At 42.3% G+C, this 19,690-nt stretch overlaps 1 protein-coding gene across 1 annotated transcript; it reads right to left on the bottom strand.

Moving 5' to 3' along the window:
• Nucleotides 1-2,450: 2,450 nt before the first annotated feature.
• Nucleotides 2,451-13,938, bottom strand: LOC123994076 (short transient receptor potential channel 7-like). Its single transcript, XM_046296569.1, has 12 exons — nt 13,173-13,938; nt 7,279-8,041; nt 6,278-6,460; nt 5,729-5,893; nt 5,381-5,597; nt 4,957-5,199; nt 4,218-4,482; nt 3,876-4,071; nt 3,382-3,603; nt 3,196-3,282; nt 3,006-3,081; nt 2,451-2,870 (listed from the first exon to the last, which is right to left on the bottom strand). The coding sequence occupies exons 1-12, from the start codon at nt 13,562-13,564 to the stop codon at nt 2,731-2,733; spliced, it is 2,949 nt and encodes a 982-aa protein (XP_046152525.1). The 5' UTR covers nt 13,565-13,938; the 3' UTR covers nt 2,451-2,730.
• Between the last annotated feature and the right edge of the window lie 5,752 nt (nt 13,939-19,690).

Raw genomic sequence — 19,690 nt, forward strand, 5'->3', positions numbered from 1 at the left:
CCGTTTTGCCATTTTTGATGGGTATCTGAAAGTTAATTTTACTGTGATGCTGACAACTGCTGTGCCAATAAATATTGAAATGAAGCAGCCTACTGCTCGGTGCGTCACCGTTGCATTGTGGGAAATGTAGTATTGGTGTGTGTAAAAGATCTGCGGGCTGCCGGCTTGCTGCGGTCTGCAGGCCGGTTCTAATAATAAATCAAGATCATCCCAGGGGCCGTAAAAAACCTTCTCGCGGGCCGGATGTGGCCCGCGGGCCTTGACTCTGACATATGTGCCTTAGACAATACATTGACTGGCGGATGAATATTTTTTGTGTGTTTTTGGTGAACAGTTTTCCCTGGGAATTTTACTCCTAAACACGTTCTGTTATAGCCACAGACACGATTTAACCAGTTTTAGAGACTTCAGAATGTTGTCCATACACACATACTTATCATAGGCATATACTATATTCCTGGCATGAGTAGCAGGACTTTGAAATGTTGCGCGATTTTTAACAAAAAGCTGCGAAAATTCGCATCATCCATAACAGGTTTTAATATAAAATTTTATGACAAATCTATGCAGAAATCCAGGTAATTCCAAGGGGTTCACATACTTTTTCTTGCCACTGTATACCCACGTGGGTGATTGAAAGATTAACTGAGGTTGGTTGTGGTAATGCACCTTATTATTAAAGTTAATTGCCATATAAAGTCCAAAGAAAAAGAAAAGCCTGGAAGAAGAAGAGATGAGGCTAGCGGACTGAACTCCACTCCATGGTGAAGGAAGTTTATGATTAAGGTCTCCCAGAGTGAAGCAGAGAAGCAGAGAATGTACGCTCACCACGCTGCACCTTGGTCCTCATCCTTCAACAGCTGTGACAGAACTACCCACCACCAAAGTAACAAGCAGCGTGGTAAAGATGACTCCTGGACATGGGAGGAGATCCTGGATGGTAAGGGACCCTGGAGGCAGGCTGGGGTGTATCGCCGTCCACGGGAGGAACTGGAGGCAGCTAAGGCGGAGAGGCAACATTATGAGGGAACACAGCTGGCAATGGAGCCTGAGAGGCATCCCCCCCCCCCCCCAAACATTTGGGGAGGCACACGGGGAGTGTGGCTGAGTCAGGTTGGAGACCTGAACCAACTCCCCGTGCTTACCGTGGTGAGCATGTGACTGGTCAGGCCCCATGCTATGGGGTGATACGCACTGCATTGAGGCTGAGCATTCACAGGCCAGTGTGCTCAGTGCCAGCGTCCCGCAGGCGCTGGGTGGAAGCGGGCATCCAGCCAGAACGGGTGGTGCCAGCTCTGCGCTCGAGACCTCCAGTGCGCCTCCACGGCCCAGTGTATCCGGTGCCTCGGCTAAGGAAGAGGCCTCCTGTGTGTCTCCCCATCCTGGTGAGTCCTGTGCCTGCGCCCAGGCCGGAGCCTCCGGAGATGGCCTCCAGCCCGGAGCCTCCAGAGACGTGAAGAGACATAATCAGCTAACATCACTTTGTTCATTTTTAAGCATTTATGAAATAAATAAAAAAGCACAAGTTTTCATAACTCATAAAGGTTGTGTTAACTGAACTGACTGATATCTCATAGAACAAAATGTATAAGATCTCCTAAGCCTGTGTTAACCTTATTTCCGGCATTTACCTCTAAACCTTATTCATTCCCCATTCATTTTCCCCTAAGGAATTGCTGAAGGAACTAGAGGTAACTTCTTTCAGGTTTTTAGGACTATAAGCTGGCGATTTAGATCTACATGTTGATCCTCACTTGTGTTTTGTCTTATTAGAGCAATATATTGTTGAAAGACAGATTTACTAGATCTGGAGTATGGCAAGTTCAGTCCAGTACTATTGCTCCTTTAATAAAGTTATTTTCAGGATGACATTTATCTTGGGAGATTGTAGATAAATGTGTGTATTGTTTGCAACAGTCAGTTTGGGCTGCTGGAAGATATATTCGCTTGCCTTGTTCATGTTTACTGATAAAGGACATCATGCCGCTTATTTTATAGCAAGTATCACTTACTCCTGATTCGACGCACACAGATTCTCGAACCTATGACCTCTGTCTTGCTAGCACATGTAGCCGCCCTCCTAAAGGATCTTACCAGTCAGCGCTAAAAGAAAAAGCTAGCTAGGGAGTAAATTTCACACATCCCACTTACCCGAAATTTGAGCTGAGTGAAACTGTAGATCCAGGTCAAGACACCACTGTAAAGGACATAACACTGCCTGTTCAGTGATTACCACTACCTGATTCAGCTCACACTGAGGCTTGAACCCAGGACCTCTGCCTTGGTAGCACACATGACCACTCTCCTGAAGTGCCTTACCAATTGGCACCACATGAGCAAGCTAGCTATTTGGTGGTGCAAGTGGGGATGTTTCAGGCTGAGGAGTGTGCTGCAATAGCATCAATAATACAGGCAGGCCTACTCAATAATAATAATAATTTTATTGAAAAATTTCTAAATATTTCAATACAAACATTTTTTTTTACGAATGTAAAATACTCTTGTCTACACATATTCATCAGCATTCCGCCAAGGTTATCCTACTACTTTACAGGCAGAATGATTTAATGTGAATATATATATTTTTTTTTATATAGAGGAACACAACTACAGCGAGCCTACACTACATCTCAAAGTGGAGTGCAATCCCAGAATTTAACAACACACTATGGATCTAAGTTTGAAGGTTTTATACAAAGTTCTTATACAGAGAACACCACTTAATTCCCATCAGGGTTTCTTGGCATTCTTGCTAAGCTTGTCACCAAGCTGTTGGATCAAGTCAGCTAGTTCCTCTGTGGCCTGAGACTTCTCCTCCAGGAGCTCATATCGCAGGCTGGAGATGTCCTGCTTGATCTCCTTCAGCTCACCTGCAAGGCATGCACCACAGGTTATTGATCGCTCAATCCACTACAACTCCATGTCACAGCCTTGCAGCTGTAAGAATGATGAGTATTCCACAACAGCTTTGAAATCTTACATAAATGGATAGGAATCATTCTCACCTTCGTTGATTTCGTCATTTTCACTGTCAACCTGAGCCTTTAGCACATATCTCTTAATGAGCCTCTTCATCAGTTTCTTTCAAGAAAATAGGGAGAATCAGAACTTCAGAGACAACAGTTCAGAATGTAGCATGTCTGAATATCGTCTGATCTTTCTAATTAATCAAATTGACCTGTATGAAGGAAGTACCTGGTATCGAGTAGGATGTTTGATGGGTTTTCTAATGGTGAAGTCATCCTGCCCTGGTGTCCTGGTTTGAGGTCTGTACTGATTAAGCTGAAATGGAACAGAAACCACACACCCATTAAAATGTCATTAATTAAAGAGGAAGATATATAACTGGCTACAGCCTCTCCCTAAAAGCCAACTTCTGACCTTAAATCGCAAATTGATCATGGCTGTCTCACGCTGGTTGTCACGGTGACGAGCTTTGGCCTTGCACAGCCTCACCAGACAAGCCCTTGTGCGCAGAGCTAGGTAGTAGAAAGACTTGGGGCTGGGAACCAGGTTAAATGGTGGGGGCAAAGTACGCCCCTCGTCAAAGTAGGATAGCCAGAGTTTGGCACGGGCAAACTTCCACTCCACATCAGCATCCTCCTGTTGAGATTGAGACAGGCCATGATATAAATGGAGAGTAGTGATAGGTGAGGGGCAATGACTCAGTTTGGAGCACAATCATACAATTAATCTAATATGGTCTGATTATTTTATCATAACTGCTCACAACAGTGTACTCACAAAATGGTACATGAATACAACATGAACATAATTGACATAATTCCACTCTGACCTCAAATCATTGATTATTGACAATATATCTCCTGTGAATTCCCTAGTGGTATTTATGGCCTATTGGTTCCTAGTCTCACCTCAATCTCTTGATAGGAGTGATTGATCATTGCAATCAGCATGTTGAGCAGTACGATTACCATGGTTACATTGTAGACGCCAAAGAGAACATAACCAATGTTCTCTATGAACTTATGGTCATACTTCAAGACCACAGAGATAACCTCGGACAAGCCGAAGATGGACCAAAATAGAGTCTTAAAGCTCTCCTCCACCCTGTGAACACACATAATCAAACAAGCCACACGCGTGCAAACGCACACACACGGACATGAATAAATAACACACAAATGAATACATAGACATACATACATCTCTACTTAAAGCACTTAATTTACAGGAACATGTAGGACGGCACTTACGTGGTGAAGGCGGGGTTGTACTTGGCACCAAGGTAATAGGAATAAAGATTGAACATGCCAATCATGAAAGCTAGGAAGACCATTATGAAGATGACCATGAACTTGAAGATGTCCTTGACCGTCCGGCCGAGGGAGATTTGAAGTGGGCCGAAGCTCTCATTGGCAGGCAAGATGTAGGCAATGCGGGAGAAACTGAGCACCACCGCAATGGAGTACAAACCCTCAGAGATCAGCTGAGGGTCGGAGGGTAACCACCTGTTCCTGGCTGAGAGAGAGAGAGAGAGAGAGAGAGGTTGCTGTTAAACTGACTCAGGTTCTATGACATTTCGATAAAAAATGTGTTATTCACATGGAATTGCTCATTAGGTGGTACTTCACATGGGAGACTCTAGAAACATCTGTGCAAACACCTTTTTATCTTGGCGCTATATAAGGTTCTACCTGCAGTCTGATCACACAACACTGCGTATGTCAATCAAAAATAATTGTATGCAAGGTGATATATTTATTTAGGCATGAAAGAGGAAGAAATCACAAAACAGTTCTGAGATCTGGGACTTGAAAAATACTAATTTCAAAACTCCATATTTTGCAGATAGAACCTCATAGTACCAAGTCCTTGAATTTTCATATCATAGGTTGCAGTCCTCTTTTTACATAACTTTTTTTAATCACCGCTTTTTCAAAAGAATGACCAGAGATTAAGCATTGTTATTATCATTCTCTAAGTGTCACTGACCATGGGTGTAGTATGCTACATTTGGTGGCAGTGAGGCGTTGCTCAGGTCTATGTTGGGCATGTTGGGCACATACATGTCCACATACAGCTGGGCCTCAGACGCCCTCAGGAAGGCCATGAGCCGAGCTGTGAAGGATGCCACGAAGATGGACAGCATGCCAAAGTCTAGCACGTTCCACAGGTGCATGATGTACTCCCTAGGCCCATCAGCCCAGATCTCCTTACACTCCGACCAGATCATCCCTAATGAAGAGAGTGCTTTTCAGTAGGTGCAAAAGCTCTCTGTTTTGAGCATACGAGTGGTATGATTTGAATACTTTAAGAGTTTATTCATGGTGAAGAGACAGGTACAAAGACATATGAATAGACTAGATAATAAAGTCTCTCCCACAAAAGCAGCTGTTTGAAAACCAGAATAAATTACCAAGCACCCAATTCATGATGAGCATCTCAGTCCAGGAGAACTGACTGGTTTTGACCCTGAACACCTGATGAGGGTGGTCTGTTATTGTCTCATTGGGAAGGTTCTTGACCCCTTCGAAGCGGTCCGAGGCATTGATTACCAGTAGTCCAAGGAAGATCGTGAATGACACAGCATGGGCCACAAACTTCATGAAGGGACTGCGGAGAATCTGACCCAACTGATATAGAGGAAATCAACCGCATAAATGGCAACCATCAACCTCAAGATATAAACATATCACTATTTTTAATAACACAAACGTGTTAATGAGTGATTCTAAGAACACAATAGAAAGGGGATTGTGTGTACCTTACTGCAGGGCATGACCCAGTATGCGATGGCGAGGAAAGGAAGGCCGATCGCCACTCCCAGGACTGTCCAGCATTTGACCCCAACAGACTGCTGCCTAAGTCCAGCTAGGTTCTCATACCACAGGGTCAAAAGCTGCTGCTGGCAGTTAGGATGGGCCACAAACTACAGAGACATGATGAAAAATAACTATGACATACTACAACATTGATAACCATAGGCCAAGGGTGACTGCTTTGTCATACCTCGCATATTATTGTGTTGTAGAATCCATTGTTGGATGTGAAACAGCTGTAAAACACGTATTTAATTTATATCCCATTCCAGATTGCCTCTTAAATAAACCCTTTATAGGGGACGTGAAGATTGGGAGAATATAATCAAATGTGTCTTTCTCATTGTGCTCTTGAGACTGATTGCAATTCAAATTTAAGACTATTAAATCACGCTAGACACAATAACAGAGATGTACAAAGACAAACACCAGAGTTAGGAAACATTTAAAATAGCATGTTTGATTTCAGATTAAGGCTGAGTGGTTCAGCTAACCTTTTTGACCTCGTACTTAATGGCCAGTTTGACCCGGATGAGGCAGGGTCGACTGTGATCACTGGGCAGAGCTTGGTCCACATCCCCATTCAAAATGGCCTCCACCTCCTCGGTGTCTCTGCATAAGTCAAGCACTCCCACCACAAAGTCTTTACACTGCATGGACAGCTTCCTGTAGTCATTCTACACAGAGAGTAGAGAGCGAGAGAGAGAAAGGGAGAAGGATAGGGAGAGAAAGAAAAGGAGGGGAAAAGAGATGTGAGAATTATTTAAAATCAGGCAAACCCCAGGGGTCACACCTTTTGGTGAATTGTTAATGTCAAGTCTCTCACTTTTTGCTCTACATGTAAAATATTCCAATAGAAACCTGGAAAACCACAGACCTTTTCTGCACTGACAAAGGCTGTGTCTATTTTCTTATCTCATTCAGGCAGGGTGTGTGAGTTTGCATGACACTGTTTGTGTTGGTCACACATGGTTCTTTATAATGTGCATAAACTTGTGTATGCATGCATTTGTACGTCTTTCTGTGGGTGTTCCTCAGACAGAGGAAATACAGTGTGTGTCCTTGTGTGTGTGTGTGTGTCTGTGTTTATACCCATCTATGTTAAACCTCCACCCAAACTTTTTGGAGAGGTCTGTAATCAGTATAAATTAACGTTGCGATTATTTCTAACCGGTCAATGACCGATTTGAGATTGGGACCAATCTTCATTTTCTCACAGCGGGTTCCAATAATATTAGAGTGTGTCATTTGGTGAAGTATGCTGTACATGGACTAACTGATTTGATCTCTTCCCAATTAATCTTTTCTGTGAGTAATCAAAAGACAAAAGTCAGCTCTAGAGCTTTCACAAAAATATCTGCACAAAGCTTTTAAATATTGCAAAATGAGTAAGAGGGGGGAGAGCATGTGTGAGAGAAAGCAAGCCAATACATTACATAGGTGAAAAGTAAACCCTTTCCTTCATCCTCAAGCTTGGTCTTTGTGTTTTTCTCACCTTGAACTCAGTCTCGATGTTGGCGAGGCGAGCCAGCTCGTTGCTGAGCTCCAGAGCTGTGAATACAGGGTCCTCACTAGACAGGGAGAGGTAGGCAGCGCTGGCTAACCCTTTATAGGCATTCATCCTGGAGCGGGAGTGGCTGAACGAGTCACGGCACTGCTTGTCATGACACTCATTACATTTACAAAAGTAATCATGGGGTTTCTCGATGCGTGCTCCCTTCATCAACAGAGTGTGCACTATCTCATACTCTTGGCAGTGTGCAGCCAAGATGACCGGGGTCACGTCATGGGAAAAACGTGTACCGTCTTCATCGTAAGCATAAAAGTCATCATCTCTTAGCTCCTGCTCCAGGGGGCTTAGGGTTAGGCGCAGCCCACCTCCGAATGCAGGGTGGGCCAGGATAGCCTCTACGATGCGCACATAGCCCTTACTGATGGCAAAGAGTAGACCATCCCCCACACGCGCCAGCCCCTCCTTCTTCAGCAGCAGCTCTGTCACCTCCAAGTGCTCATTACCCACAGCCAACTGCAGTGCATTCTGGCCCATGTAGTCCACACAGTTGACGTTGAGGGTCTTGGACTCCTCCAGCATCTTACGCACCACTGGGATGTTCCCGTACTCAGCAGCATCTAGGAAGCGCTCCTCCTCTGAAGTGAGACTGGTGCCCCGCTCACTGAACATGTAAGCAGGCCCACGGATAGCCTGCCGACGGCCCTTCTCTCGCACAGTCGTTTTTCTACGGTGCATGTTCTCAACTCTGGATGGAGAAAGGCGGTGACAAAAAAACACTAGTCAGACAGGAACTGAAGAGAAGAGTAAGCTGAAGAAAACAACATTCAGTGCAGATGTTTATTTACACTTTTCCAAATGATAGAGTCGGGAGTGCTTTAATAGTTTTTTGTTAACTACAATGGCATGAGTATGTAATTTCAGCATGTATAATACACAACATTCTTAGTCTCCACAGATTTATTTACTAAGCCATTGGATGACAGGTGTGATAGGTGTGATCTGCATCTGTTGAATGATGGCTTTATTTGACAGCCAGGGGTTTGCTGTGTGTGGGCCTACAGTACTAGCTAAGCAAGACATATACTTAAGTTACTGATGGTGATGCAAGGTCCATGAGCTTGCATCAACAGGATACAGTAGTTTTACACATTTGGTTATATTATGTTTGTTTACAAATACTAAAAATGGGAGTGTTAGACATAATAGGAATGTCATATCATAGCAGGCCTACCCATAAATAAATGTAGTATCTCATAAATAATGTAGTATCTCATAAATAATGTAGTATCTCATAAATAATGTAGTATCTCATAAATAATGTAGTATCTCATAAATAATGTAGTAAGACAGGTGTAGGAAGACAGTTGTACTAAACTTAAGACTGATTTATAAATTATTTTTCAGGAATCTATGGTTATACCATGGTCAACCCGCACAGACAGTGTGGTGAAGAAGGTATAACAGCACCTCTTCAACCTCAGGAGGCTGAAGAAATTAGATTTAGCCCCGAAGACCCTGACAAACGTTTACAGATACACCAATGAGAGCATCCTGTCGGGCTGGTACGGCAACTGCACCGACCGCAACCGCAGGGCTCTCCAGAGGGTGGTGAGGTCTGCCCAATGCATCACCGGGGCATACTGCCTACCCTGCAGGACGTCTACAGCACCCGGTGTTACAGGAAGGCCAAGAATATCATCTAGGACCTCAGCCACCCTGTCATGCCCTGACCATAGTTCTGTAGCTCAGTTGGTAGAGCATGGCGCTTGTAACGCCAGGGTAGTGGGTTCGATTCCCGGGACCACCCATACGTAGAATATATGCACACATGACTGTAAGTCGCTTTGGATAAAAGTGTCTGCTAAATGGCATATATTATTATTATTTTTATTTTTATTTTTTTATAGGTCAGGGTGTGTCGAGGGAGGTATTTGTGTTTTAGTGTTGTCTAGGGTTTTTTGTACATCTATGGGGTTTTAGTTTGTCTAAGTAAATGTAGGTCTATGGTGGCCTGAATTGGTTCCCAAACAGAGGCAGCTGTTTATCATTGTCTCTGATTGGGGATCCTATTTAGGTTGCCATTTTCCATTTTGGTTTTGTGGGTTATTGTCTGTGTGTACTGGCATGCCAGCACTTGTGTTTATAGCATCACGTTCGTTTTGTTTAAGTGTTCTTCGTTTTAATAAAAGAAGAATGTATTCATCTCATGCTGCGCCTTGGTCTCATCGTTATGACGAACGTGACACACCCGAGCCACTGCCGGTTCACCCCGCTACCATCCAGAAGATGACGTCAGTACAGGTGAATCAAAGCTGGGACTGAGAGACTGAAAAACAACTTCTATCTAGGCCATCAGACTGTTAAATAGTCACCAGCCTCCGCCCAGCCAGCGAGCCTCCGCCCAGTTCCCTGTCCTGAAATGTAGTCACTGTCATTAGCCGGCTACCACCCAGTTACTCTACCATGCACCTCAGAGGCTGCAGTCCTATGTACAGTGCATAGTCATGGAACACTGGTCACTATAATGATGTTTACATATTGTTTTACCCACTTCATATGTATATTCTGTATTCGTCAAGGTCTATCCTATTTAACTATTGCTGTACATATACTATTCTTCAGATATACTGCACATTCTATCCATATACTGTCCATATTGTCTATACATCCCATCACACAAACACACACACACACTCCTGACTCTGACATTGCTCATCCTAATATTTCTTAATTCCATTATTTTACTTTTGAGATTGGTGTGTATTGTGTACATTTTGCACATTATAAAAGGCAAGCTTGTTCCTTTGATTTGACCTATAGCAAAAATCTACGTGACTTCTCCACTGAGCCAACCTGGAGTACAGGGGTAGCTACACCATTTTTTTCCCCATTATCCCCTGTGCATTTATACCTGTGTTCTCTGTTTGCCTTGTCTCGTTAAGCATACCAGCATGTTTTTCTATATTCATTTTCGCTTTAGTCCCTGTTTTCTAGTTCTTCCGGTTTTGACCATTCTGCCTGCTCTGAGTCTGCCTGCTGTTCTGCACCTTACAGACTCTGCCTTGGATTACCGACCTCTGCCTGCCCTTGACCTGTTTGTCTGCCCCCTGCATTGTAAATAAACTTCTATGATTCAAATGATCTGCATCTGGGTCTTATCCCGAGTTCTGTTAGTTACACAGTAGGTAGTGTAAAGCAGAGCACAGAGTTTTCGACCAACCTTTACTTGGTCATCATTCCTCAATTCCGACTTGGAAGACAACCATCTTCTAAACTTCAATGTCTAGTTCCAAGGGGTTAATTTGAATTGAGAAAATGCTCCGTTATTAAATAAATGTTTTGCTCCATGAAGTAAAACAACGGGTACAAATCTTCTCATTGATCGAGACGAGTGTCACCATGTAATTCAGCACTTTGCGGTGGACACCCACCTTTCTCAATCAATGAGAGAAGATTTGAAATAGACAAGATGGCGGCTCTATGCCTGTCAATGCTCTTGTCTATGTCAAACTCTCAAGTGTTTAAAATGCCAAAAACGAGCGACAATGAATAATGTAGTTTCTTGGAATAGTCCTGTCTGACTACAAATATTTCTCAATACACCATTTAAGGTGTCTTACGGAGTTTACATAAATCCAGTTATTAAGTTACATTTCAAGAAACTTAATAATAATTAGGTTGTTCTTTTAGATGATATGATAGCTGATACTTTGGTCTTTGAAAATATATATTTTAAATGTTGTCAATATAAAGAAAATGTGTACTAAAAAGAGTTGAGATTTTCCCCATCTTTCAAGAATCCCTGACACCGGGTAAATTCACTACTTTTTTTGGACAAGCTATGTTTTCAATAATGTTATGTTTCCATTCATTCTGATTATTTCCAGGGATACACAACATCCTGACATCTATGTAGATATGTTTGTTAGAAATAATAGTATACTTCCCTTGATGCTGTGGTGTAGTAGAGGGTATACGCAGGTATACCCACTTATTGTATGTGGGCATACTTGTTTCTTAATAATCCCCACGGATGCATATCAAAGTAGTGTAGTGGAGGTATACGCCAAATCAATTAATAAGGCTGATGGAACAGATCAGAATATTTAGCTTAAAATGTTGATGAACTATTACATCATCACATTTTAGGCGCAGCAATGGAGGTAGGCCTATGTACGATTGTTCCAAAATGCAATTTGTGGGGAAAACTGTTCTAAAATGAGCACTGCGCAAAGCGGTTTCAAGGACAGAGAAATTTTGAAAGAGGGAAGATCTAAAGATGCAACCACCATCATGAGTTGCTAATATGACTATGAAATGACAACGAACGAAAGTTGAAAGAAAACCAACAAAAACAGGAGAATGTATATGAAGTCTATGTGAACGTATGAGGAAGTCTTTATAAAAATAATTGCTGACACGTTTCTATGGTGGGATTTTGGCTATAGGGAACTTTGAAGCAAGATAAGACATGCCTCATAATATGAAGTAAAACGTTCAGGTTTCAAACAATTAACGGACAGGAAAAATATAGCCATACTAATGATACTCTATGCCTACCAGGCAGAATGATATCATGATTATTTGCGTTAATCCATTGGCCATCTGTTTTGCAAACTCCATCCCCTGTACTACAGAAACACTGCTAACTGACAACAGTGCTAGGTGCCTGTGCACTTGAATTGAAGGTTAACTACACTGAAAAATCAAAATGTCTTAGATTTTTTCCAGACATCAAGAGTGATCTTCCGAGGAAGCACTGAGTAAGCATTGTGGTTTAAGCATTGTTTTGGAAAAATGCATTTAAAAAAAAGTGACATTGAAATAATTGGGATCGTTGTACCATCCACGGGACAGTGAGCTAATGTATGCTAATGCGATTAGCATGAGTTTGTAAGTAACAAGGATTTCCCAGGACATAGACATATCTGATATTGTCAGAAAGTTTATATTCTTGTTAATCTAACTGAACTGTACAATTTACAGTAGCTATTACAGTGAAATAATACCAAGCTATTGTTTGAGGATAGTGCAGAATTTTGAACATAAAGCTATTAATAAACAAATTAGGCACATTTGGGCAGTCTTTATACACAATTTTGAACAGAAATGCAATGGTTCATTGCATCAGTCTAAAACTTTGCACAAATTGATGCAATCTCGTGGCCAAAGTCTAGATTCCACCTGGGCTTGAATAATACATTATGGCCTTTCTCTTACATTTCAAAGATGATGGTTAAAAACAAAAACAAAATGAACAGCTGTTTTTTTTCTTTGTATTATCTTTTACCATATCTAGTGTGTTATATTCTCCTACATTCTTTTCACATTTCCACAAACTGTTTCCTTTCAAATGGTATCAAGAAAATGCACATCCTTGCTTCAGGGCCTGAGCTACAGCTAGTTAGATTTGGGTACGTCATTTTAGGCGAAAATTGAAAGAAAACGGGGCGGGTTTGAGCAAAAACCTGAATAATAAAAGAAAAATCAGAAACCTTTGAATTTCTGACTCAGGTGACAGACTTATTTATCATTCAGTAGTAGACCTACTATTAGCCTACTTGCACAGTACAGCTTGGGTTGGCCTGACTATGAACGACAAATATGGGAATTATAATTGTAGGTAATTCAGATTGTATGTCACTTGTTTGTCATATCATTTTTCACACAGGGCCTATTTCCTTCGCTGAGCGGACCGTTTGGGACATTTTCGGCTAAATTAGAGTATACCCACTTCACCAGGCACCACTGCCTTGATGTAGTGATGTTGAATGTAAAAACTGGCTCAACATACACCACTCTCGGTAATATGATAACATGTCCTGATATTATTATGGTGGTTATTTACGGTATCGCCCAACAAGTGTCGCACTTACGTTTTCTGAGGTGAGTTGCTGTGATCGTACTCAGAATGATCCCACTGGCTGTTGAAATCGTGCAGCCCGACATCTGAATTCCAAGGGATTTCTTTTACTTGAGACTGATATGCACCGTTGTGGTCCTCATATGTATTCATCGAGACGATTTGTTGGTCGTGATGGTTGGCGTCACTGTACACCGTGTTATCATACCACTCTCCTCTCGGATTCTGTCGTCGTCTGTACAAAGCATCTGGCAGAGTCATACATCGGGTTAAAATTGGGGGATTAAAAAACTGGGTGTCATCGACGACAGTGGATGGTAATGGTTGAGGATCAACCTCCCACTGCTCAGATGCGCTCTCATGACAGTCTCTATTAGGTGGGGAGGAAAGCGCTGCTGCCCTCATCACGAGTGTATGGCTCCAGGTGTCTTTACCTCTCGTCCAGTTCCAACAGTCTTCTAGTGGTTCTGAATAGAAAGATTGACCAAATAGTTACCCATAAAACACTCTTGAGCAGTCGCAATAGATTGACAAGAGAAAATCTCTCTCTCTCGTTCTCTCTCTGCAACTGATATACGCCTAAATATGGAGTAGGCTGTAATCCAATTCAATTGGGACCTTTTTGTCTGTCAACCAGTGGTAGCCTAATCAAAACGGGTTTTCAGTTTTCAACTCTTCTCTGAAAGGTTTGACATGAACTCAACTCCTGTGTGATCTGTAGCGGAGTAGGTACCCATATATAACATGTCAGGTGCACTAATTGCCGCCTGTGAACTGCCAAATCTTCTCTGATGAATTGGGGCTGTCTATTAAATCCCAACATCCTGTTTTGGGGCTTTGATCCACTTCAAAGGCGCAAACAGGGCTGTTCTGTAGTGCAGCATGTTGCACATTATGCTAATCTAATGTGACTGCACACCATCCAAGCTAAAACAATTTTGTCTTTGCCAGAAAACATAACTAATTTGGCCCTCAGCTTCCTCTTTTCTGCATTGAGGATTGAAAGATATTTTGTGGCTGAAGGTTTTATTTTAAGAATTTCTTAACTTGATTTATGTGTGGTTGGGCCCTGATTTTGTGAGAATTCATAACAAATCATATGCTTGCACCCATTCATCTAATTATTTTCAGTGGATTAGATTAGAATACAAAAGATGTGCCTATATGCGTTGCATATGCAGCTGAAATGAATAAAAAAGCATTTAAGATGACAAAGAAAAGATGAAGTACAGAATGTGCTGGGAAAAAAACGGATCAACAGCAGAGTCCAGGTTATTATGGGACCCTCTGGTTTAGCCTAATCAATGGCCTTGCATGACCAATTAGATGTCAGGATTAATGGCTTCGATTACTGGAGGAACACCTCTGTCACAGACAGTGCTGCTCCAGGAAATCAATTTCCACAAAATTAGAGTGAAAATTATATGTTTTAACGAGACAAAGAGTATCATAACATAAATGAAGGCTACTTAACATACTGAATATTAGATCTCTGGGCCATATGAAAATGTATAATGTGTAGTGGTGGTATAGGTAGGGTTGTAAAGGGAACCCGTAAATTGCCAGAATTTTGGTAACTTGTAAGGATTTTATGTCATTTATCACAAGACATCAAATCAAATTGTATTAGTCACATGCTCCACATACAACAGGTGTAGACCTTACAGTGAAATGCTTACTTACCAGCCCTTAACGACAATGCAGTTCATGAGAGTTAAGAAAATATTTACTAAATAAACTAAAGTAAATATAGTCAAATAAAAACAACAAATGAAAACAACAATGAGGCTATATACCGGGGGTACCGGCACCGAGTCAATGTGCGGTGGTACAGGTTAGTCAAGTTATTTTATACATGTAGGTAGGGTGGCCCTTTCGGGTACTTCAGATTATCACAGGTGTCTGTAATTATCTCTAGTCCTTTGTGTGGCCTTGTCAAATGTATAAAATAAATGAAATAAGATGATTTTAAAATATAAAACAGAATGACGAAGCTGTAAAACATCTTAAATATAAACTATCAACTTAGTGAATATCATTAGTGTTTTTAATGAGTGTAAGCTTGAAATAGAATTTATATATTTTCTATACACTTATTTATTTGATTGTCAATATTATTATTATTATTTTTTTTATGTCTTTGTTCTCAGTATTTTGGCGCCAAACCCGTAGGGGTTGTGAAACAAGTAAATAGTTGGAAGAGTTGCAGACTTAATTGAAAATAATGCCATTGTTGATTAGAATATGTTTTCATTAATCAGGCAGTTCTCTTCAACCATATGATCTATCCACTAGAAACACATGGACAAAATGGACACAGATAACAAACAAATATGAATACTTTAAAAAATAAATGATTCAAATGTAAAATTACCATAGATTTCCAGTAATTGTTAATTATAAAAAATTACAGAAGATTCTGCTAACTTTGTTACATTACCGGTAGCTTTGCAACCCGAGGTATAGACCTACATGCTGTAAACATGGATAGATGCAGAATGTCCGATAGTTCAAATGACGTAAGCTGCATAATACACATGTATCATCTATCGGTTAGATGTAGATATAGGGGTAACATTTACTCTTACCTTCATAGAAAATGTGTTGAAGTTTCCCAAAATGTTTTATTGACTCTATTAAAGATTGTCTTTGAGTATCGAAGGACAATATAACTGAACTCCCACAGAATACCCAAAAAGCCGAGTGTTCCAGCTTCACATGGACCAATAATCCCATCACTGTTTATAATGCTGTTTCTGCCTGTCTGAGAGGAACAGGACACACACACACACACACACACACACACACACACACACACACACACACACACACACACACACACACACACACACACACACACACACACACACACACACACACACACACACACACACACACACACACACACACACACACACACACACACACACACACACACACACACACACACACACACACACACACACACACACACACACACACACACACACACACACACACACACACACACTTTGATATTGGTTAAGCTGTCCCAAAATAGTTAACCACATCACCACAGGATTAACATCATGTTACTGTGGAAGTGATGCGACATTACAGATGCAGCTGAGGAATTTAATCGGAGTTGGTCCATTAATTTAAATTTTAGTCATTAGCAAACACTCTTAACCAGAGCGACTTACATTTAGTGTATTCATCTTCAGATAGCTAGGAGAGAAAGGTAAATTTTTCCTCAACAAAGAAGTTATCTGCTAAGTCAGTCTTGCAGTTTTTTTACAATCTCTTACACACTAAAAGTGATACTTGAGGCACGCTCAGTGAAACCATTAACTCATGTACCGAATCTTCAGACCAAGTCTGCAAAACTGCAAGCATATTATCTGCTTTACACTCAGTTTGCAATTGTAAAACAATCTTTTTTTGGGCAAAAACACAGGTCTCTACATTAGACACATCATTCAAAACTAACAGGTCTTGTGTTTGGTTTGAAAAAGACTGCCAAAGCGCAGCGTGGTGTGAATACATACCTTTAATGAATGATGAAAAAACACAAAGTACACTAAACAAACAAACAAAATAACAAAATGAACGTGACTGCTATCGAAACTGAGTGCTAACATGCAACATCACATTGACAATAACCCACTAAATAACCAAAGAAGATGGCTGCCTAAATATGGCTCCCAATCAGAGACAACAATAAACAGCTGCCTCTAATTGAGGACCAATCTAGGCAACCATAGACATACAGAAACACCTAGATGGTAAACAACCCCATAAACCTACAACATCCCTAGACAGTAGAAAAACACATACATCACCCATGTCACACCCTGACCTAACCAAAATATATAAAGAAAACAAAGAATACTCAGGTTAGGGCGTGCCGGGCTGGCGGCTCTGGTGGCTCCTGGCTGGCTGGTGGCTCTGGCGGCTCAGGACAGACGGGAGACCCTGGCGGCTCAGGACAGACGGGAGACCCTGGCGGCTCAGGACAGACGGGAGACCCTGGCGGCTCAGGACAGACGGGAGACCCTGGCGGCTCAGGACAGACGGGAGACCCTGGCGGCTCAGGACAGACGGGAGACCCTGGCGGCTCAGGACAGACGGAAGACCCTGGCGGCTCAGGACAGACGGGAGACCCTGGCGGCTCAGGACAGACGGGAGACCCTGGCGGCTCAGGACAGACGGGAGACCCTGGCGGCTCAGGACAGACGGGAGACTCTGGCGGCTCAGGACAGACGGGAGACTCTGGCGGCTCAGGACAGACGGGAGACTCTGGCGGCTCAGGACAGACGGGAGACTCTGGCGGCTCAGGACAGACGGGAGACTCTGGCGGCTCAGGACAGACGGGAGACTCTGGCGGCTCAGGACAGACGGGAGACTCTGGCGGCTCAGGACAGACGGGAGACTCTGGCGGCGCTGGGCAGGAGGGAGGCTCTGGCGGCGCTGGGCAGGAGGGAGGCTCTGGCACCTGGCTCGATGCCCACTCTAGCCCGGCCGATACGAGGAGCTGGAATGTACCTCACCGGGCTATGCACACGCACTGGGGAGACTGTGCGCTCCACCGCATAACACAGTGCCTGCCCGGTCCCTCTCTCTCTCTCCGGTAAGCACGGGAAGTTGGCGCAGGTCTCCTACCTGGCTTCACCACACTCCCCGTTTGCCCTCTAGGACACCTACACCACCCGATGTCACAGGAAGGTCAAAAAGATAATCAAGGACAACAACCACCCGAGCCACTGCCTGTTCACCCCACTATCATCCAGAATGCGAGGTCAGTGCATCAAAGCTGGGACTGAGAGACTGAAAAGCAGCTTCCATCTCAATGCCATCAGACTGTTAAATAGCCATCACTAATAACCCACTATATAAAATTGACACAAATGAAAATTAGGCAGTGACTCACCCATGGATTTTTCAGCATTTGACGAGCCATTGTGACATGCACACACAATTACAAGCCTGCTGGAGTTTGCAGCAGGCGGAGGACAAATATTCACAGTTTTAGTATGGATCAAGCCTGAGCTGGAATGTAAAGGTAACTGAAGCTGGTTATCTTTAGAAAACCTTGAGTATATATAGCTTCATAGGATACCCTCTGGGCAAAGTCAATATTAAATAGTGACTTTCTTTTCCTCAATCTGCATTGACTTTTAAGTGTTGTCAAGGAGTGACAGTTAGACCACCAATTAAGGCTTGTTAGCAAGGGATGGTGCTGATTGGTTTGGGACAGGAGTGGGTTGGCTATCTGGCAGTTCTGGCAAATGCCAGAAGGGCTAGACCATTTGTTGGGTGTGCTGGTTGAAATTGACACACTTTCTTTTTAAATATCAAAATTAAACATGGAAAAATTTGACCTGTCTGGCAGCATATGGGCCTGTTTCTCTATTATACTATTGTTATATAGTATAATGATGAGCCTTCGACTGATCAGTGGGCAATGGCCGGCCCCCTACCAAGATCGACTTTAAATAGGAGTCAGAAAACTGGGCTAACGCGACATCAGCAAAGAGACCTGCTCCGACTCTGTCATCAGTTAGACAGCCAAGATCATGGATGGTAAAAAATGGAATGGGTGCCTATAATACTTAGGGCACATTCGACATAATCACCTCACTCAAAACATCCTATTTTTTAGATGGGTAAAACCATGATTTGGTCAAACAGTAAAGAGCATTATCCTCATGCTAGAGGTGACACAAAATGATGTGTAATGAAAGTGTCTGCCCTGCCCCTGTGCCCTCTCTAGGGCCTGCTACTGTGATGAGCAACCCACTCTCCTCTCCCCAATGTGCTCAAGAGAGAACTGCATTCTGATCGTATAACATTTCAAAATGAAATTGCGGGAAAGACACCGATTTGGAAGCTTCCTCCCCTTGTCCCCGTCGAAGAGAGGTTCTCAGCTTTCAAGTCTCAATATTCAGCTCAATGGTATGGCTTTGAGATATGGAATGTGTGCATGTGAAATGTGCACCGGCCTATTGAGACCGGCCTATTGCTACCCATGAGACCTAAAAGTGTATTTTTTATTTTTAGGGACATTCAATTTACTGTTGGGTATTATATTTAGTAAAATATAGCAACTATAATTAATTGTCAACCCAAAATTCATGACAAGCACTGGATCAGTGGTACTAAAGTCCTACAAATAATTGCAAGTACTACTTTAGGAATGTAGTGAAGTAAAAGTTGTCAAAAATATAAATAGTACAGAACAGATATTACTAAAGAAAATATACTTTTTACACCATACATTTTCCCTGACACCCAAAGTACTCATTATATTTTGAATGCTTAGCAGGACAGAAAATTGTCAAATTCGCATACTTATCAAGAGAACACCCCTTGTCATCCCTACTGCCTCTGATCTGTCACCAAACACAAATGTTTTGTTTGTAAATGACATCTGAGAGTTGGTGTGACCCTGGCTATCTGTAAATAAAATAAAAACAAGAATATTGTGCAGTCTGGTTTGCTTAATAAGGATTTTTTTTAAGTATTTGTACTTTTAACTTAAGTATCAAAAGT

This window comes from Oncorhynchus gorbuscha, linkage group LG02, assembly GCF_021184085.1.
Source record: "Oncorhynchus gorbuscha isolate QuinsamMale2020 ecotype Even-year linkage group LG02, OgorEven_v1.0, whole genome shotgun sequence".
NCBI classification, from domain to species: domain Eukaryota; kingdom Metazoa; phylum Chordata; class Actinopteri; order Salmoniformes; family Salmonidae; genus Oncorhynchus; species Oncorhynchus gorbuscha.